The sequence below is a fragment of the Tachysurus vachellii genome, chromosome 7, assembly GCF_030014155.1.
Source record: "Tachysurus vachellii isolate PV-2020 chromosome 7, HZAU_Pvac_v1, whole genome shotgun sequence".
Lineage (NCBI taxonomy): Eukaryota > Metazoa > Chordata > Actinopteri > Siluriformes > Bagridae > Tachysurus > Tachysurus vachellii.
Window position 1 is genome coordinate 21,712,091 of NC_083466.1, and position 22,857 is coordinate 21,734,947.

At 40.0% G+C, this 22,857-nt stretch overlaps 3 protein-coding genes across 7 annotated transcripts in view; 1 reads left to right on the forward strand and 2 right to left on the reverse strand.

Moving 5' to 3' along the window:
* The window catches only part of poln (polymerase (DNA directed) nu), a 50,325-nt gene extending 43,059 nt beyond the window's left edge, over window positions 1-7,266 (reverse strand). Inside the window, exons 1-9 of the mRNA XM_060875496.1 lie at window positions 7,150-7,266; window positions 6,569-6,638; window positions 6,361-6,453; window positions 5,646-6,268; window positions 5,307-5,465; window positions 4,559-4,686; window positions 2,759-3,310; window positions 2,109-2,278; window positions 1,662-1,774 (exon numbers count right to left, since the gene is read on the reverse strand). Of these exons, the coding sequence (XP_060731479.1) occupies window positions 1,662-1,774; window positions 2,109-2,278; window positions 2,759-3,310; window positions 4,559-4,686; window positions 5,307-5,465; window positions 5,646-6,268; window positions 6,361-6,453; window positions 6,569-6,638; window positions 7,150-7,264 (2,023 nt within the window). The 5' untranslated portion in view covers window positions 7,265-7,266. The remainder of the gene's footprint in view (window positions 1-1,661; window positions 1,775-2,108; window positions 2,279-2,758; window positions 3,311-4,558; window positions 4,687-5,306; window positions 5,466-5,645; window positions 6,269-6,360; window positions 6,454-6,568; window positions 6,639-7,149) is intronic.
* A 294-nt stretch (window positions 7,267-7,560) lies between these two features.
* Window positions 7,561-11,913, reverse strand: haus3 (HAUS augmin-like complex, subunit 3). 4 transcript variants are annotated; one of them, XM_060874944.1, is made up of 5 exons: window positions 11,770-11,913; window positions 9,796-10,779; window positions 8,886-9,334; window positions 8,559-8,793; window positions 7,561-8,043 (listed from the first exon to the last, which is right to left on the reverse strand). In XM_060874944.1, exons 2-5 carry the CDS (start codon window positions 10,735-10,737, stop codon window positions 7,828-7,830), a joined length of 1,842 nt encoding a protein of 613 aa, XP_060730927.1. In that variant the 5' UTR covers window positions 10,738-10,779; window positions 11,770-11,913; the 3' UTR covers window positions 7,561-7,827. The 4 variants fall into 4 exon arrangements, with proteins under 4 accessions (XP_060730927.1, XP_060730925.1, XP_060730926.1 ...); XM_060874942.1 differs by having other exon boundaries at window positions 8,511-8,793; XM_060874943.1 differs by having other exon boundaries at window positions 8,886-9,340.
* A 241-nt stretch (window positions 11,914-12,154) lies between these two features.
* On the forward strand, window positions 12,155-16,373 carry ptgr1.1 (prostaglandin reductase 1, tandem duplicate 1). 2 transcript variants are annotated; one of them, XM_060874946.1, is made up of 9 exons: window positions 12,155-12,197; window positions 12,682-12,806; window positions 12,888-12,933; window positions 13,435-13,494; window positions 13,587-13,754; window positions 14,089-14,362; window positions 14,502-14,607; window positions 15,956-16,074; window positions 16,195-16,373. In XM_060874946.1, exons 2-9 carry the CDS (start codon window positions 12,701-12,703, stop codon window positions 16,303-16,305), a joined length of 990 nt encoding a protein of 329 aa, XP_060730929.1. In that variant the 5' UTR covers window positions 12,155-12,197; window positions 12,682-12,700; the 3' UTR covers window positions 16,306-16,373. The 2 variants fall into 2 exon arrangements, with proteins under 2 accessions (XP_060730929.1, XP_060730928.1); XM_060874945.1 differs by having other exon boundaries at window positions 12,682-12,933.
* The last annotated feature ends 6,484 nt before the right edge of the window (window positions 16,374-22,857 follow it).

Consider the following 22,857-nt stretch of genomic DNA (forward strand, 5'->3'; position numbering starts at 1 on the left):
GGTATCCAGATACGGTAAAGGTAAAGACTTTCTGTACTGTATATACAATACGGTATAGCACAGGGGTCAAGTCAAGTCAAGTCAAGAAGCTTTTATGGTCATTTCAACCATACAGTATATATCTGTTGCAGTACACAGTGAAATAAAACAACATTTCTCCAAGACGATGGTGCTACATAGAACACAGACAGAGCTAAGATTTAGTAAGTAGTCCTAGCCACATAAAGTGCATCTGTGCAACCTGGTGCAAACAGTGCAGGACAAGACAAACAAGACAGACATGACAGTGCAGGACAAAAGACAGTGCAGACAAAAAGTTACAAGACAATACAAAAATACAAAAAAATCAATACACAAAAGACAATAAACAGAAACAGCGCCGACCGACCAGTGTAAATACTGTATGTTCAGACAATATTGTGTGCAGTAATACTAGAATGAACACAGTTTCTTAGCAGCAGGGTCCCTGAGATAATGCACAGGATTGTGCAAAAACAGTAAACAACTGAGATATTGTACAGTATGTGCAAAACGACTGAAATATTGTACAGTATCTGCAAACGACTAAAATGTTAGACAGTGTGTGGAAAGAACAAAAAAGTAAAAAAAAGTGTGTAAACAGCCTGTAAACATTTAACTCTGGGATTCCATAAAGTAAAAAAAAATTCAGTTATGCTGCTTAAGTCAGTGTATTTCTTCCTTTTTGCCATTAGCAAACAACTTGAGGTAATGTGTAAATAATGATACTGCTTTTTTTATACAGCACCCTCCTAATGCTCAGTCAGTCTAGAATAAAAAAAAACACAGAGAAACTGAGTGTGAGGAACCGGAACCTCTGTGATGTGTACGGGACACAAAATGCTTTAATGTAAACAGTACGACTTTATTCGAGAAGCAGCCGGAATCCAGTGTACTACAGTAAATGTTCATATACAGTATACAAGTAATGTCTGTGTGTGCTAGTTTTGTTTATTTCTATATGTACTGGATTTGTAAATGAAGACAGAACCGCAGTTGCCTATGTGTGAGATTCTAAAAGTTTATACCAAGGTTTCTGGCTCTTTTAAATAAAGTTAACTTCGAAGTAAGGAAATGCTATGATCCTGCAGAAAAGCTTTCAGCAAGCTTTCGCTTTCGATTTAACGGATCGTCCGTCATTTTTTCATAAATCTTGAACACGAGCTGTTAGAGATGTGGGTGGTACAGATATGATGGATATCACAGATACGTAACGAATCTCGGTGTCTACACGACAGACCTGAGCAACGGTGCGAGCTATGACTATGGTGCCAGATTATCTGACAGAGGTGAATAAATATGATAAAGGGGAGGGAAATGTTTAAAAAATGTACTATTTTTTATTCAATATACTGTATACTTATGAATACTAACATACAGTTACAGAGCAAAGACTGGAAACCTCCACACATCTGCAGAGATTTATCAGACTCTCTGTGTATTTCTAACCACATAGTTGGTGTCTGGATGAGTGATAAATACACAAGAGTGGTTGGTGTAGGTTTCTGTCTAGGGTTGAAAAATAATGGTATTTGTATCACCTATAGTTTACACTGATGCTAAAGAGCTTCAGATATACAAAAGTCCATGGTGTGTGCGTGTGTGTGTGTGTGTGTGTGTGTGTGTGTGTGTGTTGGTCTTGCCTTGTTTCCAGGTCAGATCCTTGTTGAAATGCCTGAGTGCTGTTCGAAGGAGGTCTTTAGATTTATAACACACTAAAATGTGGGTTCCACACACCATCTTCACCAGTATCTCTCTATAACAGACACGAACAAGGGAGCTGTAAAATAAATAGTTTAAAAAAAAAGTTCTATGCACTTAGCTTTCTTAGTTAGCTATCTTGCTAATGTACTCGTGTCATAACTCCAGTGAGAATTAACATGTACTTTCTATGTACAGGGTTCTCTGATTTTCTCCCATTTCCCCAAAAAAACATGCCAGAAGATAGATAGGCTAAAAGAATTGCCCCTAGCTGTGAATGATTGTGTGAATGTTTATGCATGTTGCCTTCCGATAGACTGGTACTTGCCATGACTAAAGCAATCAAGCTTAAACCTCACACACACACACACACATATGCACTCACACACCTTGTGAAGAGATCCTGGTTGTGTTTTACGTCTTGCTGAGACCAAACAGGTGTCTGTTTGAGTCTCAGAAACAGCAATCTCTCCCCAGCTGCTCCAGACGTCTCCAGAACAAGTGAATTCATGTTCTTCTTCAGCAGAACCAAAACTCCACACACAGCAGGGGGGCATTTCTGCATGGAAAGGTCAAACCAAATAAAACTGATTTGGTGGGGAAATGTATTAAAATGATTTCCCTCATGAAGTACATTTAACATTTCTTAATTGATTTTATTACTATATTGGTATGTTAACGGTCCTGTAATTAATTTTACACTGTCACAGTAACAGTAACAGTAGCAGTGTGCATTTGTATAATTGTAATCAAAAAGGCGGCGTTTTCTGATGGCTATAAGACTGGTGTCTCAAAAGCAACAGGTCTTGTTGTTGCTGTGAAAGCCACAAGACACATTGTAGAGACACACTTATTCACTGTCTGGCAAAACACATTTTATGTATGATGTAAAATCAATAAAATGATGAATGACAATCGCACTGAACGTTCAGAGCACTTAGCTGAGAGAGTCATTAAACAAATGCGAAACGACGAAGTGCTTGAAGAGTCAGACAAGCTTTGTACAGAGTAACAACCATCAGTCAGTCTCTCAGCCCACCTGCTCAGGATCCAACTGTGTGGTTCCATCCTGATACACCATCGTAGCCACCAGTGCCCTTGCTTCCTCAGCCTCCTCCAACACACGCGTCCTCTGTTCGTGTGAGAGACGGCTGGCATCACACACTCGGGGATCAGAGATTAAGGCTAGAGTACATTTATGGTCTTGTTCTGAGGTCTTGTCTGCATCCCTGTCTCTCTCTACATGTATCTGCTCATTCAGCTCTAAAGCAGATTGCCTTTGTTGTGCAGCTTTAGGGATGTTGGACCTGATGTCCACGTTAGATTCAGTCTGTTCCGGCATGATATGCTGATTCTGAGTGGTTTTCTGCGTGTATAGGAGTTGCCTTGTAGCTTTGCTTTGCTGTGCTTGGTGAATAAATTGCACTTCAGCTTCTCCACTGAAACATGAGGTTTGGTTTACGCAGGGCTCCTGTGACAGTGTGATATAAGGAAACCCATGTGACCATCGAAGAGGCTCCCGCTTTCCGTTATACTCGGCTGGAAGGGTCAAGTTCTGCGCACGCTTGACTCCAAAACTTCTCTGACTTCCCTATAAATGAATGACAAGAAATGAGTGAGTGAATAAACTGACTGAACTGAAAAATGGATTTAAACATATTTAAATAATGGATTTAAACATATGTTTTAAAATAAAAATAAAGAAAAAGATCGACATCAAAGTGACCTTAGTGTGAAATCTATATTGTATATTCGAAGCAATTCTGCATTTAGCTTTCTCTTATCACATTGAAAGCTACACATTATCAAGATCGGAGTCTTTATTATGCACATTGTGTCTATAAATCAATATGGCTGACACTTCAGCATACATTTATTTTATAAACATAATACCACTACACAAATGTAACAGTAACACACATATGGATATTTATTGGAGCCATGGCTGTTTTTAAGTCCTGAAATCTTCGCCAACACCAAATTGACCTATAAATATTCGGTTCACTTTTAGTCGGCCTGGTTTTTTCACAGCGTAAGCACTTTGTTATTATTCGTCGGGTTCAGCTTCACAAGTGCCCCATAGCTTACACAGAGCACTAGAGATCCTGTCAAGCCTTTCTTTACAGACAGCCTTAGGTGATGAATAATAATCATGTCTTGTGTACTTTTCACAGACACATACGGAGGTCTAATAAACCTGAGCAAGACCGGATGTGTTCAAATATTTTATTTTGAACACCCCCCCCCCCCCCAAAAAAAAACATATAAGAATGCTATAATGCTACACTCTTTAATATCTTTTTTAATCTAAATACTGAAGTAACACGATATCTTCTTGCCCATAATGCACTGCAGTGCAGAGGACTGCAGTGTGAACAGCTCAGCATGAAAAGAATGCAAATGTCAATAACTTGAACTGCTCCTGGATATAGCGTTACTCCCTGGGTAGCATGCGTGAATAACTTAAACTCCTCCTATCATTAAAACCCCACACACAGACACCCTGATGTTGTTTTCAGCAAATTCTAGCGGTGTTACAAAGCGCTTTAGAGAGGTCAGAAAGAGCAAACGTGTCAGCTGCTCCGTTCAAAGAGGTACAAATTGTACAAATCAGATTCAAGTTAAATCCCAGAAATGAAATTTATAGCAATACAATACAATGGTTTTGTTAGTATGTTTAAATATAACTGGTGAGATTTGTGATTAAACATTTCATATTTAACTGATTTTATATGTATTATACCCTTCATTGTCTGCGAGGTTTGATGTTGTACGACACTTAAAACCTATAAAACAAACCAAACCACACCGAAGCGTAGCCCCCATCCTGACTACATACCTTTGAGAAGGTCTTCAGGCCCTGATGTGTTTCTGTGACTTTAGATGCTGAACTGTTCTCTGACTCTACGCTAATCTCCTGGGATTCCAGCTGATCGTTTTTAATATCGGACTGATGCTCATATACGTCTGCAAAAAATACTTAGGTGGTTCAACAGGACAGGATTAGTTCATGTCTGGTTAACTGGTTACGCTGGTTACCTGTTCATTCATTTGCAAAGTCATCAATTACATAAAACTGAGTTTAATGTAAATACCCATAGGTGTATTATCTAATTAGGTTCTTTTAGCTTAACTGAGAGCTTCTTTCTCCTCTAGCTTTGAGACTTACATGGTTAAAAGTATGTGGACATGAGAACTATAAGTGGGTCTTTCCCAAGTCGTTGCCACAAACTATTGTGTGACGACCTGCTGCGCACTGATTAAAAAACTAGATGCCAGGAATACACACCAGTTCATTTTAGCAAGAACCATCTAAGAGCATGTAAGCAATACACCAATCGTAACCTTATTGTTCCTGCTGCAAGTTTCTGCATGATGCTTGTTAATTCAGTGTTTGGGCTGAATTTTATGTATCGAAATGTGCTATACAAATAAATATTATTATAGTGGACTGATCTTTAGTACTAACTGAGACAAAACATTTCTGGGAGCTAGTAGTGTTTAAGCGTAGTGCCATTAATCTACCCCGGACAGTGAAGTTCACATGGACACAAAGTGTTTGAGCGCCTCCTACTGGATGCACTTACCAGCACGGTGACGGACAAGTTCCACTTTGTCTGATTCTGTCTCCACTGCTGATGCTTGTTCTTTGTCCTCTGTGTCCTGATCAGAGTCACTGGTTCTGAGTGAACCCAAAGTGTGATGAACTGGCAGATGGCTTCCATAAGTTAGTGTTTTATTTGTACCTGAATCGTGACAAGAGTCAGCTAAGATGAGACTAATATTCTGACATACAGTCCTGGATGTTGGTTTCTCTTTCAAATGTCTATGGTACTCTACTGATCTCGAGTCTTCGTCTACTTCTTCATAATAATTGTCACACCTATTGTCACAGCTACTATCTTTAACAACACCCTCAAACAAACCTGAATGGTATTTAAACTTCTCTGTTACGTCTCCATATGAAATCTGGTCCACTTTTATTTCTTCAGTTAGGGCTGTTTTAACTTTAAACTGTATCTTCTCAAGGTTTTCATTTGCTTTCACAATGTCACTCTTCTGCCCAGAATCATCTTGCTCAAACCTTCTTGAACAGCTGGTGATGGGTAGATGCAGATTATCAAACCTCCATCTCTTCAGAGGAGGGGTTTGAGTAATAGCCTCTGCTTTATTACCCTCTTCAAGAGAAGCCATTAGCTGGATTCTTTCCTTTCTACCTGAGGTCCTGCTATGTGTCTTTGGCAATCCCATGTCAGCCTGTAGGGTTCCTCTGTTAACAAAGTCATTCCTGTGTAAAAGCTCTTCTCTCAGTGGACTTGGCTCTGGAGGGCTTTTGCTGGGACTCGGGATATTATTACCAGGATTAAATCCTGACAGATTGCCATCATCTTCATAATCTCTTGGCCTCCAATCACCTTGTATCTCTGCTCCCCATTGTTTAAGGGTGTTATCTTTCTCATGTAACTGCTGGAGGTCAGGCCGACTTGGGCGCTTCATCTCTCCTACTGATAACACTTTGAATACTTGGCTCTCTCTCTGCTTGTGAAGACTGGAGAGAGCAAGATGGAAGAAGAATTATTCTTTTTGAAGCCACATAAAAAATTCAGAGACACAGAAAGAACACAGAGAAACTTCACTCACTGTGGCTCAGTGTTATACTTGTGCTGCTCGATGAGGTCAGACTGAGGAATATTTCGTATGCTTTCCCTATGACTGCTGGAGCACACATAATGCCTACGTCAAGGATATAAGAGTAGAGCTGAGAAAGTCTTACATTTTATAAAGTATCTAAAAATATAGTGAAATATCACTGGCTTTTTTAATTTATTTAGCTTGTTCACAAACTCACATGTTAGTCTGTGTGTGAGGTTCTAGAGTTTTGGTGAGGTTGTTCTGCTTTTGGGACACGCCGACTGCTACTGAAATGTAATAAAATGCAATGTTTCTTTTATTGAAACACACTATTTTAACAGGTCTCTAGACTTTGGGGATACTTCCAAACCCATTAGTAGGAAAGCAAAGATTCCAAAGACTTTCTTTCCTTAATGTTGAAAAGGGCATCTTTGAAATTTTGTTGGTGATGAAGGCACCATCATCAATTAAGTAAATGTAATAAATGGTAGTGTTGGTGAATTTAGGTGAAAATGATTGTCTTGGTAATTTAAGGTTCTTCATATCACACCATATCGGCGTTATTCATCTCTATATATATACAAAAAGCTTCAGTTCTAAAAATACATTTCTTTCCCATATACAATTCGAATTTTTGTCAATTATTACAGAATCTAACATTCTCCTAACCGTGACCCACAATTACAGCAGTGATCAGCCAGTATGACAAAAGGTAGAAGACGGGTGCCAGATCGAATACTGATTCTATACAATTATAACCAAATACAAAACTTTTATTCTTCTCTAATCCTGACTCACTGTATGGTCTCCTGTCTATTCTCCCTGCATACTGAGCTCTCAGAGCAGCCATGACCATCTGGGCAGCTGAAGATAGAGGACCTGCAGTCAGTGGGCTATAGGTATGGTACTCCATCTCACCTACTCCTGTCCTTCCTCACTAACTGTCCTAAAACACACAAAGACAAGAGTGCTGCTCAGAGTAGACCTTCAGCCTGTGTGTTTTAACAAGTGAAGCCGATCAGATTTTCACTCGCATGTTGTTATTTTTATCTGAAATCAAATGAGGAATTTGTACTGGACAATTTGATAACCAACACATTGAATTTTGTTTGTTTTTACATGACCATATTTATGTTCTTTAACCAAGTGTGCATTTAACACATCTTTAAACAGATTATACAATTTAATGAAGGCAAACAGAGCAGGAAGAAGAATCACAATTACGTTTTATTAACAAAGTTTATTAAAGTCTTTTTTCCCATAATTAGATGTACAAAGAAATTATATTTAACTGTACTTTCTACAGCCAAATATCAGAGTTTTTAGTTAGGTCTGCAGTTAAAGAGCATGAAGTCCAGAATCCAGAAAAGACGCAAGATGTCATCAAAACTGCACCATATCTCCATTTCTGGAGATATTTCCATCCATTTCAGAGCTCCATTTCTGTGGGGTAAGAGGTACAATCTGCTCCACAGTCTACTTCACACCAGCTCTGGCCTCCATCTCACGAACCACCTTGTTAAGCAGTGTGGGGTCCAGGTGAAAGTAGACGTACAGCTCTCTCTCTCGTCTGAGGGTGGCGCTCTGTTCTAGTCGAGCCCTTTTAGTCCTCACGTCTCCTACAACATTCTGCAAAAGCTTGTACAGATTCTTTTGCTTCTCCTCCAGCTCACTCAGAACAACAGAGACCTCCTATGGACAAAAAAAAGATTAAAAGAACAATTAAATAATTCAAACAATGCCACCCTGTACTATGTGCAGCTATGACGACGTGAGACTCTCTTTGGTTCTGATTTATAATTATTCCCATTTTAGGAGCTTCACACTTTAAAGCTGTATTGTTCTCAGCAATTATAAAAAGACAGTGAGGCTATAATTGAATTTATGTGGTCAAAACCATTAATCCCAATTTCACATCTGAGAAAAAGGGGTGCAGTGACATAAACCCAGGAAACATTAAAGAATTTAGTAAGAAAGGCAAAACCTAAAAAGTACACGCCTGCCTACAGAATGTAAAAACACCACCCTCCAAAAGCCATGCAAAACCAGCACCAGACATGCAAGTTGATAATAACCAAAATCATCTCACGCTGATACGAGCTCTCAGAATGCAGAACGGCGGAGAGGGTGAGGAATAGAATGATGCGAGGAAAACATACCTGTGCATTAGGACAGAGCTCCTGAGCAGGCGTGGCTGTAGCACATACCTGCGGCCTCAGGAGCGGCTGCACGATATCCGAATAGGCAGAGCGCTCCAGAGCATCCCGATCATGCTCTAGACGCGCACTGATGTAGCCCTGCTCCTGAGCTGCCCTTTCCAGAGCACCGTGAACAGACACAAGATCTTTCTGCAAGCTAGACGCTTCAGCTTCCAACCTCCCATATGTCAGGAGGGGATCCTTACACTCAGAGAGCTTGCCCAGCTCCAGCATCTGCAACAGTCTAACGCACACACACACACACACCATACGTATGTAAGGTAATCCTAAAACATTGAGCAAAGGCAGTTTCTACATTTATTCATTCATCCTCACCTGCTAAACACTACATCTTTAGAGCTGATGACCTGCAGTTTTGCGTTACATCCTAGGGAGGGTGTTTGGGTCAGTTCAGGCTGGGTCAGTATTTTCCCTCTCTGAGTTGTGCTCTGAAATGTTCCCTCCAGCCTACTGATGACCTCGTCCAGCTGAGTCACAGTTCTTCTCCCCCTCCTGAGCTCTGTGTCCTGTGCTAGACGAAGCACCTCAAACGATGCCTTCTGTCGGAGGAGCTGATCCCTGACCTCTGTCTGTCTGGCTGTGTAATAGTTCTGCCTGGCAATCTGAAGTGCCAGATCACCACGCACCACAGGCACGTTCAGCAGGCGAGCACTATCACGCAGAGCAGCCCGGACAGGCTCTCGCATCAGAGCATCAAGGTCAGACTGAACAGAGAGTAATTCGGAGTGCAATGCAGACTCACGCCAGGGGGTGTGCAGAGAACCCTGTGGCTTCAAAGGGGAGAGAAAAATAGAGCAATGTTAAAAAGATAAGAGATGGAATTATTTGACACTGCAGGAATTCTGTATGCTTGTACACATATTGTTAACCTAGACATAATTACCTAAAATAGCTAGGGCAATGCAAACATCCAAAAAAGTCAAGCTCCATGCAAGCATGTTACATTTATTCATCAGGCAATTCTCCATAAGGTATAAAAAGAAACTTTATAGACAGGATTCAAGTGCAGATGACTGACACGTGCCTTTGTGAAATTGTTATCTATTACATCACCTTTGGGTCATACACTTTTTTCAAATGTCTAATTAGATATATTTCATATGACATCCGCTGCAAATGTTTAGGAATACATGTTTAAAATGATTCTACAAGTAAATTACGAAGAAACATCCAAATGTATTCAATCCAGATATACATGTATATGGACCAGAATTGGCTGCTGTACCTGAGTTTGACTGCCGAGTTGCTCAGTGAGCCAGCTCTTCATTGCTTGGTCTCCATGCTCCTCTGCTTGCTCTTTCAGCAACTGGTGCCGTGCTACAATGTGAGCCCACTGCAGCCGGGCCATCTCCTTCCTCCTGCTTTCCACAAGTTTCTCATCATCCTCTTCCTCAATCTCACTGCAACAGCTCAGCTCTGTCAGCTGGAAGTGTTTTGAGGTCGAGGTTTCTACCATGTCTGAAATGCCCTGGAAGAACTGTTGCTGGGTGTAGATGGCCAAGGCTTTAGTGTTTTGCTCCTCCTGGTGGAGGTAGGGTTCCAGAGGAAGTTGGGACAGAAGCACTGCTGTGGTTTCATTATATTTTTCCATTGACAAGTTCTCAGAATTGAAGAAACCACCAAGCTTCTGGGTCTCCTTCACAAGACTTTCTAAGGCAGCATTTAAGGCTGCATTTTCAGCTGCAAGAGCAGAGCTGGCATCTTTCACTGCACCGCTACCTTCCTGGAGTAGACCAAGTGCTGCAGATGCGTCAGCTCCCCGACTGGCAGCAAACACCTGCAGCTTTTTAAGTCTTCGCAGCTTCAGCTGCTTCTCTTTCCGCAGGGCCTGAAGTTCAACCTCTAAATCTTCCACCAAAACATCCTCTTCCCCACAAAGTGAAGACAGAGACCCACCCACCTCGGTTGGCCCACATGTTTTTAACAGATCCCCAAGTGTCGCTTCATCCAAGATAGGCTTCCCAGACTCACGCAACACCTGAAAGGCCTTTAATTCTTCTGGTGTCAAGGCGTTGTTGCGGTTCACACGGTGACAGAAGATGCGCAAAAGATGTAGGTTGGCTGGTGCAGTGTCAAACAACCAATCAAATTCTGAACTCTTGAGTGAGGATACATTTGGATAACCCACCCGTGACAGAGCCTCAATGAACCTCTCCCCATCAAGCATGATTGTTTGAAAGTGGAACCCCCAAACAATTTACACTTAAACCTGCAGTAAATTATGAGATAAAAATCAGATATAACCCAAGAAAATACTAATCACTAGAGAGAGGTGCATTTTATGGGATTTTCAAAACAGCCTTCAGTGGAGATTAAAATGCACCTGCGATTTTACACAGCATGAAATAAATACAACGGAATGGGGCGTTTTAGTGAAACTTCCATCTAGTATTAATTGCTCTTTGATATAATGGCTGACTCCAAATGCTGAAATGCTTCATTATTTGTTATGACCTAAAATAAATGGTAAATAAATAATAATAAAGAGACCAAATAAATAATAAAGTCTTGTTTTATACATTTTTGTTTTGTACATACTGTATATTATATTATGTCTCTATTCTTTTTATATATTTGCATTTTCTTACTCTTGCTGCTGTAACAGTGAAATTCCCCATTGTGGGACGAATAAAGGTATCTTATCTTATAAACTGTAATTTTGGTCAGATCATGACCAGGAACGATTTGCATGTATAATAACCTTTGACAATAATCACTGTTATAACTGTTATCTACTCATCTCAGTCTGAAAAAGACAAGGGTGAGGAAAAGGCACACAGAAGGGATAATGTGTGTGATACGTGTCCTTACACACCAAGGCAGTAAACATATATATATATTATTGTTAAACAACACATAAGTTTATTATTAGGCCTACACTATCAGTCTCTCTATACATTTATGAATCTGTTATTATAAATACAGCACATATGAGAAAAAAACAACAACATTGATTTGATTTAAAGCGAATAAAACACTTTACTTTTGTGGTACAATAACCAATAAAACCGTAAAAACTACCTAGGCTTAAGTTGTATGAATAAAGTGACCGTTAAATCTGAACAGAAATAGCGTTAGCATGCTAACCAATGAAGTATACAAGCTAACAGTAAGCTAACAAGTTAGCGTGATAGTGTCAACAAAGCAGTGAACTAGTGAACACTAGCTGGTGAAAAATAGATGTATTTTAGATTCTTACCTGTTAACAAAAGTCGTGGTTAGTTTGTTTGTCTCACGAACAAGTAGCCTGTGTTGCTAATCTCTCACAGATGAGCGTCTCGTGAAGCCTATTCAAAACTAGAGAACGGCGCGCGCATGTTACGTCATTCCATATGGGTGGGCTGTTGTGGTTCATTTGAAATTAAATATTATATATTATATATAAATCAAGTATTAAGTCATAATGAAATAAAACAACCGAGTACAAGTTTCAATGGGAGTCTTTAAAAAAAAGTTTTATTGTGCTAATTTTTTTAACCGCCAAGTCGGATATGGTTGATTGACACTTCGTGTCAGCCAATTGGAATCCAAGTGATCTAGCGTAAGCCAATGGAAAAAAAGGATACATCCAAAAGCCCACCTCCACACCACAGAGCACTGAATTCCCACTGGAGAGGAGTTGCACAGGTACAGCAAGTAAAAATGAACTTGTACATAACCTATATATGAACGATATGTGCACTTTTATGTAGCGTTATTGCAAGAAAAATACGTTTGGTATAAAAAAATAATGGCGTAGCAATAGCTTTAACTTATTTTCCTTTATGTTCCAACTTATATCCGTAGCTTGCTTTTGTGATTTTGAAATCGACTCCCAATCTGATTCCTGATTTTGGAACTCAATGGAGTCGATTCCAGAAAATAATTTTATCTGTTTGCGAAAGAATAGTGACAGACTGCTGATGTTTGCGATGTGAAAAGAGGTGCTTTGTTTGTCAGGAAATCTCCTGCTTACTTACTTTACCTCTCCATTGGCTAAACAGGAACATTTATTTTCATTGCGTAGAATCAATGATTTAGATTCATTACGTAGAATGAGTCGATTCAATGAGTCGATTCGAGGTTGCCTGGAATTTTACAGTAATTTTACACTGTTCTTTGTTTGCCCTAGTTGTCTTAAGGAAAGCACCATGGTTCAAGCCAAGACCTGGATCCTGAAGCAGCACTTTGAGGGATTTCCTAAAAACAGTGACTTGGAGCTGAAGCTGGAGCAGCTGCCTGAGCCCAAAGATGGAGGTCAGGTCATGAAATCTACATTTCATTATCTGTCTGCTTTGTGCATGTCTTCTTTTCACTTATTGTGGATCATTTTTGCAGAGGTACTTCTGGAAGCAGTGTTCCTAAGTGTGGATCCCTACATGCGGTAAGCATTCATGGGATGTAATAGCCTAGTGGTTAAGGACTACTGACCAGACGGTTCCCAGGTCCACCAAGCTGCCACTGCTGGGCCCCTGAGCAAGGCCCTTAACCCTCAATTGATCAGTTGTATACACTGAAATAAACTGTAACAATGTAAATTCATCTGTCAATCCTTAGGACTGATATGAGGTTCATTCAGCCTTTATTAACATGTATGTAAATATTTGAACCCTGTCTTTGGGTCAGTATTTTCCGAGATTTTCTCAGGATTTGCTCTTCATACTTTTAAGATTTTTAAAAAACAGTAATTTTTGATGTCTGAGGAAATTCTGCTCATTCGAGCCATTTGGTTTGCAGCTAGACTCTGGCTGGTGTTTGCACATTTGTTTAATTCCATTCATGTATAATTGTTCCTCTCTTCATACCAGAGCTATTTTTTTTGTCTTCTGTTTGACATATTAATCATATTTACTTGTTGTTGCATTGATTGGCATTTCATTTTCAGACCTTATAGTCGTGTGCGAATGCAGCCAGGAGATGTGATGATCGGAACTCAGGTGGCCAAGTAAGTAATTTTCCTATTTCTTAGTTACCTTACTGTTATAAGAAATGCAGTTATTTATGCACCTTCTCTTACATTTAATGTTTTCTCCTCAGAGTAATTCAGAGTAAAAACCCAGCTTTTCCTGAGGGCAGTCATGTGGTTGGTCGATGCGGATGGAGGACACACACTGTATCAGATGGAACCGGTTTAATTCGGGTACTGAGCGACTGGCCTAAGGATGTTCCTCTTTCTCTTGCACTCGGGGGCATCGGCATGCCAGGGTACAAACTTAAATTTGAAACCGTAGAGACTGATGTGTGCTGGAAGTTTTTAATCACGTCTCCTTTTGGGGAAACAGATGTTTTATATTATGATCTTGGCTTCTCTTCAGAGGGAAGTGTGCATGCTTTTTACTTAAGCTCTGTGGAGGTTTTTACTTGCTGATGCTCCTTTTCATTTTTGGAGAGCTTGCTGCATTAAGCATGGCATGAATTTCACTTCAGATTGAAAAATGTTTATTACAAACCCCTGGTCTTTTTAACTATTTCAGAATCAAAGGGATCAACAGTAATCAGAAGTGCTCTTGTTTGTTTTGTTTTTTTTTTTTTGCTTCAGGCTGACTGCCCTGTATGGTTTAGAAGAGGTATTGGCCATCAAACCGGGTGAGATGCTCCTGGTGAACGCGGCGGCTGGTGCTGTGGGCAGTGTTGTGGGTCAGATCGCTAAACTGAAAGGCTGTAAAGTGGTGGGTTCAGCTGGGAGCGATGCTAAAGTGGCCTTTCTAAAAGAGCTCGGTTTTGACCATGCTTTCAACTACAAAACTGTGCCATCTCTGGAGGAAGCTCTAAAACAGGCCTCACCAGAGGGATATGAGTGCTACTTTGAGAATGTAAGAAATGAAGTTCCTCTAGTAGCAAGCTGAGTGCTTCAGTAGGCGTCTTATTTATACGACCATAGTGAAACGATGGTCTAGTATTCCCATTTTCACTTGGTTTACAATAACAGGCATTATAAATGTATTTTAACAGGTTGGTGGACAGTTCTCCACCGTCGCACTCTCACAGATGAAGCAGTTTGGGAGGATTGCAGTTTGTGGAGGAATTTCCCTTTACAATGATAAAGAACCCCAAATAGGTCTGTCTACATTACAGGAAAAACCTCAATCTGATCTAGCAATAAATATGAGTTCTACAGTAACTGCAGCAGAACTTTTCTATACAAATGTAAATTAATGAATAGAACAAACAAGTAATTGTTAGAGGAGTATTCAATACAAGACTCACTTTTAATACTTTATTATTATTATTCTACTGACGGCTTTTCCGGTTAGGGGTCTCCACAGTGAATCATCTGTTTCCACCTAACTCTATCCTCAGCATCCTCTACTCTCGCACCAATTAACTTCATGTCCTCTTTTAACACATCCATAAATCTCCTCTTTGGCCTTCCTCTTGACCTTTTGCCTGGCAGCTCCATCTCTAAAATCTTTCTACCAATATAACCGTCTCCCTCCTCTGTACATGTCCATACCATCTCAATCTATCCTCTCTGTCCCTCTGATGTGCTCGTTCCTAATCCTGTCCATCCTCGTCACTCCTAAAGAGAACCGCAACATCCTCATTTCTGCTACCTCCGTCTTTTCCTCACTACTACAGTCTCTAACCCATACAGCAGAGCTGCTCTCACTACTGTCTTTTCTTTTAATACTTTATTACTATTATGTGTTTATGGTATTGGGTTTGTAGATTGTATAGGATTTTTTTTTTTTTTGGGGGGGGGTGCAAAAAAAACATTAGACATTACAACAAGCCAAAACACACAAAAACAAACACAAGGACTCAGCAAACAACACACAAGAAAACCGGTATAAATAGGGAGGACAATTGAAACACAAGGAACAGGCATGCAGAGGCGGAAAGGATTAAGGATAGGGCGGGGCTAACACACGTAAACACAAAAGAAAAACAAAACCAGCCACAACGTCCCCCTGGGGCCTGTTTCAGAAAGGAGGTTCAACCAACTCTGAGTTTAAACTTGAACTCTGAGTTGATAAACCCTAAGCCAAACCCAAAACCATAAGCAGTTCCAGTTCTGCTGGTGAGAAATATGCAGACTTTTTTTTTTGTCTGAAGCTGTTACCATGGTGACTCGTTATATCTGCACTCCATTGATAATGGCTTTTTTTAGTTGTGGTGCACGCGCTTAACTCAGAGTCAGTCAACTTAGAGTTGATAAAACTAACTCTTTTCAGCTGTTCTGTAACCGAAAACTCAGAGTTTCCCAACTCAGGGTTTGTCAACTCAGAGTTCAAGTTTAAACTCAGAGTTGGTTGAAGCTCCTTTCTGAAACAGGCCCCTGGTGTTCAGACAGGGAACGGTCCAAGCCATCCATGACATGATCATCACACTTTTCCCATCTGTGCAATTGTGTATAATGAAGTGTGTGTTTTTGTGTGTGTTTTTCATCTCTCTATCTCTCACAGGTCCTTATCCACACATGCATATGATCTTTAAGGAGTTGCGTATGGAGGGCTTCCTGGTGGGGAGATGGGCGCATAAAAATGACGAGTCTCTGAGAAGGCTGTTGACTTGGCTGCAGGAGGCAAGTAGCTTAATCTTCTAAATGTCTTAACTCATCACTGACAGCATCCTGGTAAAGTATTATAGAGTCTTGTTTCCGTTTTGCAAACTGGCTTTTTTTTTTTTTTTTGTTCTTCTGCAGGGAAAGCTGAAGTGTAGAGAGCATGTGACTGTTGGGTTTGAGAACATGCCAGCTGCCTTCATGGGGATGCTGCAGGGAGAAAACATGGGGAAAGCCATCGTTAAAGTCTGAAGACCTTTCTTCTGGCGCCGTATTGCAAAACTCTGAGAATGTAATAAATTCTTTGGCTTGTTTTTGAAGAGGTGTCTTTTCTTATGGTCTGTAGTGGTTTATAGTTGAGAATGAGATGATTCAACTGTTTATTGGAAAGCAGCTTTTGACGATTTAACAATTTAGTCAGAGATTTTGCTGGAATTTTTAGATTTTTAGCTTAGCTGAAAATCCAAACCAACATAGCCACCTGCTCTTTGTTCGTACCACAGCACACACACATGTGACTGAATGCTGGTTCAACACCAGCATGTCTTGACTGCTTGGATGATGTTGATGCACATAATTTAGATATTTTACAGCCTGGACACCAAAGAGACTGACTTTTTGAGCAGATATTTTATTGAAACTAACTCTTGCAATGTCAGGGGCGGTTCTAGACCTTTTTAGAGTGGCTCCAGCCCCCTGTATGTGATCTCAGGCACCCTAAAACTATAAGTATAATTATTACTTTAAAAAAATAAACAATATAAATTACGCAAAAATGCAGGACATGTCTTCGATGGGAAAGAAAATTATTTATCAGTTTGACCCAGGTGCGATTTTTTTTACTTTGCTTTTACGAGCATGCGTTGTAGTCTTTGAAAAGTGCCCCATCAGCTGTCTGCTTTTATTAGAACGGAGAAGCACAGGTACGCGCAGCGTGCACGCGCAGTCAGAGCTGGAGGCGTTTATCTATAACGTTAATTGGCGGAAAGCCGCAAAGACGGCAACCAAAAGCAAGGCACGTTTATTTGTATAGCACATTTCATACACAGAGGTCATTCAAAGTGCTTTACATAGAAATTATCAAACAGTTTATAAGAGAGAAAAAAAATATATGTAAAAATGAGACACACGATAAAATCATAATAAAAACAGAACAATTAAAGAAAATAAATGTGATTTCAATAAAACAGTTTAAAATATGTTAAAAAGAAAAAAACAGGAGTAAAAGTGATTTGGATAAAAAGTGCAGTCAGTGTGAATCAGCACAGTGCTCATTTAGTAAATGCAGAGTTAAACAGATCTGTTTTTAATCTTGATTTAAAAGTGTCTACTGTTGAAACACATCTGATCTCTTCTGGAAGCTGATTCCAGTTATAGGTGGCGTAATAACTAAATGCTGACGCATCTTGTTTTGAGTGAACCCTTGGTATCTCTAACTGACCTGATCCTAATGATCTGAGTAGTCTGCTTGGTTTATATTCAGTTAGCATATCTGTAATGTACTTCGGTCCTAAGCCATGAAGTGATTTATAAACGAGTAACAATACTTTAAAATCTATTCTAAATGTAACTGGAAGCCAGTGTAAGGACCTGAGGACTGGAGTGATGTGAAATATGAACTGATTTGATTCAAGACTGGCATCATTACATCATGCATAAAATTTTGGTGTCCACTTTTGCCATTTTAAATAATACCATAACTTTTGGCTTACTATGTAGTCATATTTCAGATGAAATCCTAGAACCGCCCCTGTGCAATGTAATGCAAATCTGCTTCTGATTACAATTAAAACATATTTACATTAAAAAAAACTAAACCCTACTGCACTGGACACACTTTTTAACATAAAACCTTTATTTTGTTTCTCAACAAGATAACAGTTTCTCAGTCCAATTGATTTAAAGTTTGGATTTTTAGGGCTCCAAAGTCTAGATACGTTTATATGCTTTCGTAATTGTGGGAAAGATAAATTTGTCAAACTGATCAATAACCTGCAACAATTCAATGCTATCTTCTCTACTGGTTTGTTTTTCCACAGGCATGCAGCTCAAACCTTCACCAAGCCAGTTACAGGCACTGTATTTTACTTCACAATGTTTTCCCAACCTCACATCCTGAAACCATTAGATCACTTTGTTAGCTAAAAGTCTTTCACCAGTGGGTGGAATGTTCTGGTAGAAATTACCGCTTGTACAGCAGGAACCAGTAGAAGAAAAGTTGACACTGCAGCGGAAACCACGTCAAAGCTAAAGTCTATACAATTTCAAGCGTTTTGTTGCCTTTCCAAGGAAAGTACATTTTCGAACTTGAATACACACCAGATAATGCTGTGTTTATTCTAAAGTGGATTAACGTTTCTATCACACTGTACAAAATAACCAGTTTGCCGTTGCTGTGTCCAGGGATGTAAAAGTAACAAACTGCTGTACATGTACATTACTGTAAGTCTTCTTACAGTTATTGACTTCATGGTGTAACGGCACCATTTTTTTTCCAAAATAATTAAGTTGTAGTTCTTTTACTTGAGTATTTAAAAAAATAAACCAGCCTTGCTGTGACAAGAACAAAAAATACTTAACATTATACTTATTTATAAACTGTTAACAATTAAGGTAGTTATATTTCTACATTTTATTTTTTTTGCGTCACATCAATGATTTAAATTCTTTGTACAAATTTTTGAACAAATTCAGCTTGTCATGTTGCCGTATAAATCCAAAGCCCTCTTTTCTGAAGATGTTCTTGCATTGAAAATCATTATCCTATTAATCTGCTCAGTTGTATCATGTCTCAACTGTTAATTACTTGGGATTGGAATGCAAGCCAGACGAGGTAACTGTTATGTATTGTATTATTCATGACAGGTTTATGCCATGCGGTTACAATGACGTGACAACAATTGCCCGTTCCTCATCAAAGGAAATGAGTCTGGTTCTCATAAATCTCTTGATTGTTGAAATGGCACAAAGACACAGCTGTGATGTCCCAGCTTGTAGTATGCCTTAGGAGCTATGTGCACAAATATTAAAGATCACTATCTGCTTGTCCAGTGATGAGTGCATATTCACACTCAATGTGACCTCATATCCTGTTTACTGAACAAGGTTGAGGAATTATTTGGGGTCAACCCAAATGCACTGAAAGAGAATGTTACCTGTAGAGCAGAGGTATTCAACTAAAATTGAAAGAGGTCCAGTAAGAGAAAATTTCTTGAAGCAAAGGTCCAGAAGATCATAATGTCTAACTAGTTAGTGTGATATATATTTAAGTAGCCTAGTAGTTGTATCAACATCTGCAAGCAATCAAAACCTGACTGTCAAATCAAATAAATTCAGTACAATTCAAAAACATTTTGACAATATTTATTGTCATGTAACATAGAACTGAACATATGTATGATTGTAGACATGTATAACATTCTCTCATTAAATAAAAGTAGGGCTACATTTCAAAATAAGAGAAAATAAATAAAATGTGAAAATTGTGTATGTTTAAATAAAGTGCTTAACTTTCCCTTTTATATCTCAGTGAGAGAACTGAGCTCTAGCTTGGCAGGATGTTAAACCTGGGCTTGAATGGAGTCAGGGCCGCTCTCATACACATGTGGAGGTGCTCATTAGTGACCCTGGAACCATATTTAGATTGGATTATGTTCATTGTAGAGAAAGCTGCCTCGCAGTTGTATGTAGAGCCAAACATGGTCAGGATGTGTAGGGCTACTTCCCTCAGACCTGGGAAAGATGTCTCAGGGACACTGTCTTCAGATTTGAGTGGATATGTTTGTTCAAAACCTTTGTTTTGTCTCAGAATGGCGTTTCACATTGTCACTTTTAATAAGTGCCACGGTTTCTGAACATATGAGACACACTGATTTAGTGTGAAGTGGGAAGTGTGAACAGAAATGAGTCCGTCCATTCTGGATTAAATGTTTTCGCTGTCCACTTTTCTTTTTTTGGAGAGCACCATTTGTTCTTTATTCTCCCTTTCTCCGTCTCACTTGTCTGTTTCTCTCCCTTTCTCCGTCTCACTCGTCTGTTTCTCTCCCTTTCTCCGTCTCACTCGTCTGTTTCTCTCCCTTTCTCCGTCTCACTCGTCTGTTTCTCTCCCTTTCTCTGTCTCACTCATCTGTTTCTCTCCCTTTCTCCGTCTCACTCGTCTGTTTCTCTCCCTTTCTCCGTCTCACTCGTCTGTTTCTCTCCCTTTTTTTTCTACATGTATCGCTATCTTTCTTTCATCTCATCTGTCTTGCACTATTGAGTCGCAGTGTTTACTTCAGGAATGCACTATCACTAGCACTATCGTGTTTACGAGTCCTATCACGTGGGATGGATTAACTCGCATGAAATTGGTCTGTGCGTTTCCACTACCTTTACCATAAAGATTGCAAAAGCTGTGACAGATAAAATAGAAGCGCTCCGTCAAGTTTTAATTCATAACCTTTTGTTTTGGCCGTGGGTCCGGGTCCGTATTGGACAGCTTCTGGGTCCGGACCCGGACCGCGGTCCGCCTGTTAGTGACCTATGCTGTAGAGCAATATATTAGATCAAATCCCTCTGAGGATCATCCTGACATGTACTTCACATGGAAGGGATAAGACTTTGTAAAAGATTTGTAAAAACATTAACATGGTCAGTGTCACAGATTTGCTTTGCTTTGGAAGGTTGTGAGTTCACATCCCAGTAAGAACTGAAATTCTGCAGATGTGGAGCAGCTTTGCTGGTTACTGTGAATCCTTGACTGTAAAGAGTTGGTGTCTGTACAGACACAGCATCAACATAAAAAACCCCTGATAATTAACAACTAACTAACTAATAAACAAACAAAATAATAAATGACATCATGAAGGTAGCTGAGGGCTGAAGCTCATACACACTTTTACGTAAGCTTTGAGGATAATTTGTGTTTAGGAGTGATAGAGGAGCTGAACTTTGTATATAAATGTACAAAAGAAAATGCTAAAAGATAAATAAAACTTGAACACTTGGTAGTGTTTTTACATTTACATTTACATTTACAGCATTTGGCAGACGCCCTTATCCAGAGCGACGTACATAAGTGCTTAAATCTCTAACATTGGATACATTAATGCTGGCTCAGTAAGTTACATACTTAAGATACCATGAGTTTAAAACATTTGTTGAAAATTACAATGAAAAAGTGTCAAAGGGTTTTTTTTTTTTTTTTAAATGCAAAAGATAAGGAAAGAAGTGCTAGTTGAAGTGTTTCCTGAAGAAGTAGGTCTTCAACTGCCGCTTGAAAATAGCCAGTGACTCAGCTGTCCGGACCTCTAGGGGAAGTTCATTCCACCACCTTGGTGCCAGTACAGAGAAGAGTCTTGTAGTATGCTTGCCTCTTACCCTGAGAGATGGTGGAACCAGTCGAGCAGTGCTGGTAGATCGGAGGGTGCGGGGTGCAGTGTGAGGAGTGATGAGGGCTTTGAGGTAAGAGGGAGCTGGTCCATTTTTGGCTTTGTAGGCCAGCATCAGTGTTTTGAATCTGATGCGTGCAGCTACTGGAAGCCAGTGGAGGGATCGCAGCAGCGGGGTGGTATGCGAGAACTTTGGCAGGTTGAAAACAAGCCGGGCAGCTGCATTTTGGATCATTTGCAGAGGACAGATTGCATTCAGTAATCCAGTCTAGAGATGACAAGAGACTGAATAAGTACCTGAGCAGCCTGTGTGGACAGAAATGGCCAAATCCTTCTAATGTTGTAGAGAAGAAACCGACATGAGCGAGTCACATTAGCAACATGAGAGGAAAAGGACAGCTGATTGTCCATGGTTACCCCAAGGTTGCGAGCTGTGTCTGAAGGGGAGATCAGATCGTTGTGCAAGGATATAGCAAGGTCATGACCTGGGGATGAGTCACCTGGGATGAACAGCAGTTCAGTTTTGCTAGCATTTAACTGATGAGCAGTCACTCATGATGAAATTTCTGCCAGACATGCTGAGATCCGGTCAGAAGCTGTGGCATCTAAGGGTGGGAAAGAGAAGATAAGTTGTGTATCATCAGCATAGCAGTGGTAAGAGAACCCATGTGAGGAAATAACTTCCCCAAGAGAGTGAGTATACAGGGAGAAAAGAAGAGGACCAAGTACTGAGCCCTGTGGGACGCCAGTGGAGAGTCTGCATGGAGCAGATGTCACTCCCTTCCATGTTACTTGATATGAGCGTCCTTCCAGGTAGGAAGCAAACCATTCCCAAGCTGAGCCGCAAATCCCAAGACTCCTGAGGGTGGTTAAGAGAGTCTCGTGGTTGATCGTATCAAATGCTGCTGAAAGGTCAAGGAGGATAAGGACAGATGACAGTTTGGCTGATCTAGCAGCATGTAGTTTCTCAGAGACATCCAAAAGGGCTGTCTCTGTGGAATGAGCTGCTTTACAGCCAGACTGGTTGGGGTCTTGGAGGTTGTTCTGTGAGAGACAGTTGATTATAGACAATGCGCTCAAGAATTTTTGAAAGAAATGAGAGAAGTGATACCGGTCTGTATCGGAAGAAAGAGTGCCAGAAGCTACAGAAGAAGGGGAGACAGAGTGAAGGTTGCGGCGGGTAAGAGCAAGGGGGTGAGAGGTAGTTTTAGGTAGGGTAGGGAGAGTGATGGTGAATGATACCAGGTGATGATCAGTGTTGTATGTAATGACCGTAAATCATTTTAGCCTTGGCCTCAAAACATATTTTTTCCCATTTTTTCAGGTCTTAGAGAATTACAATTAACAATTTTTCAAATGTTCAACAAGTTTAAAATGTTGTATGAAGTTCAGATCATTGTAGGACATGTGAACGCTTTGCTCTCTGGGTACGAGT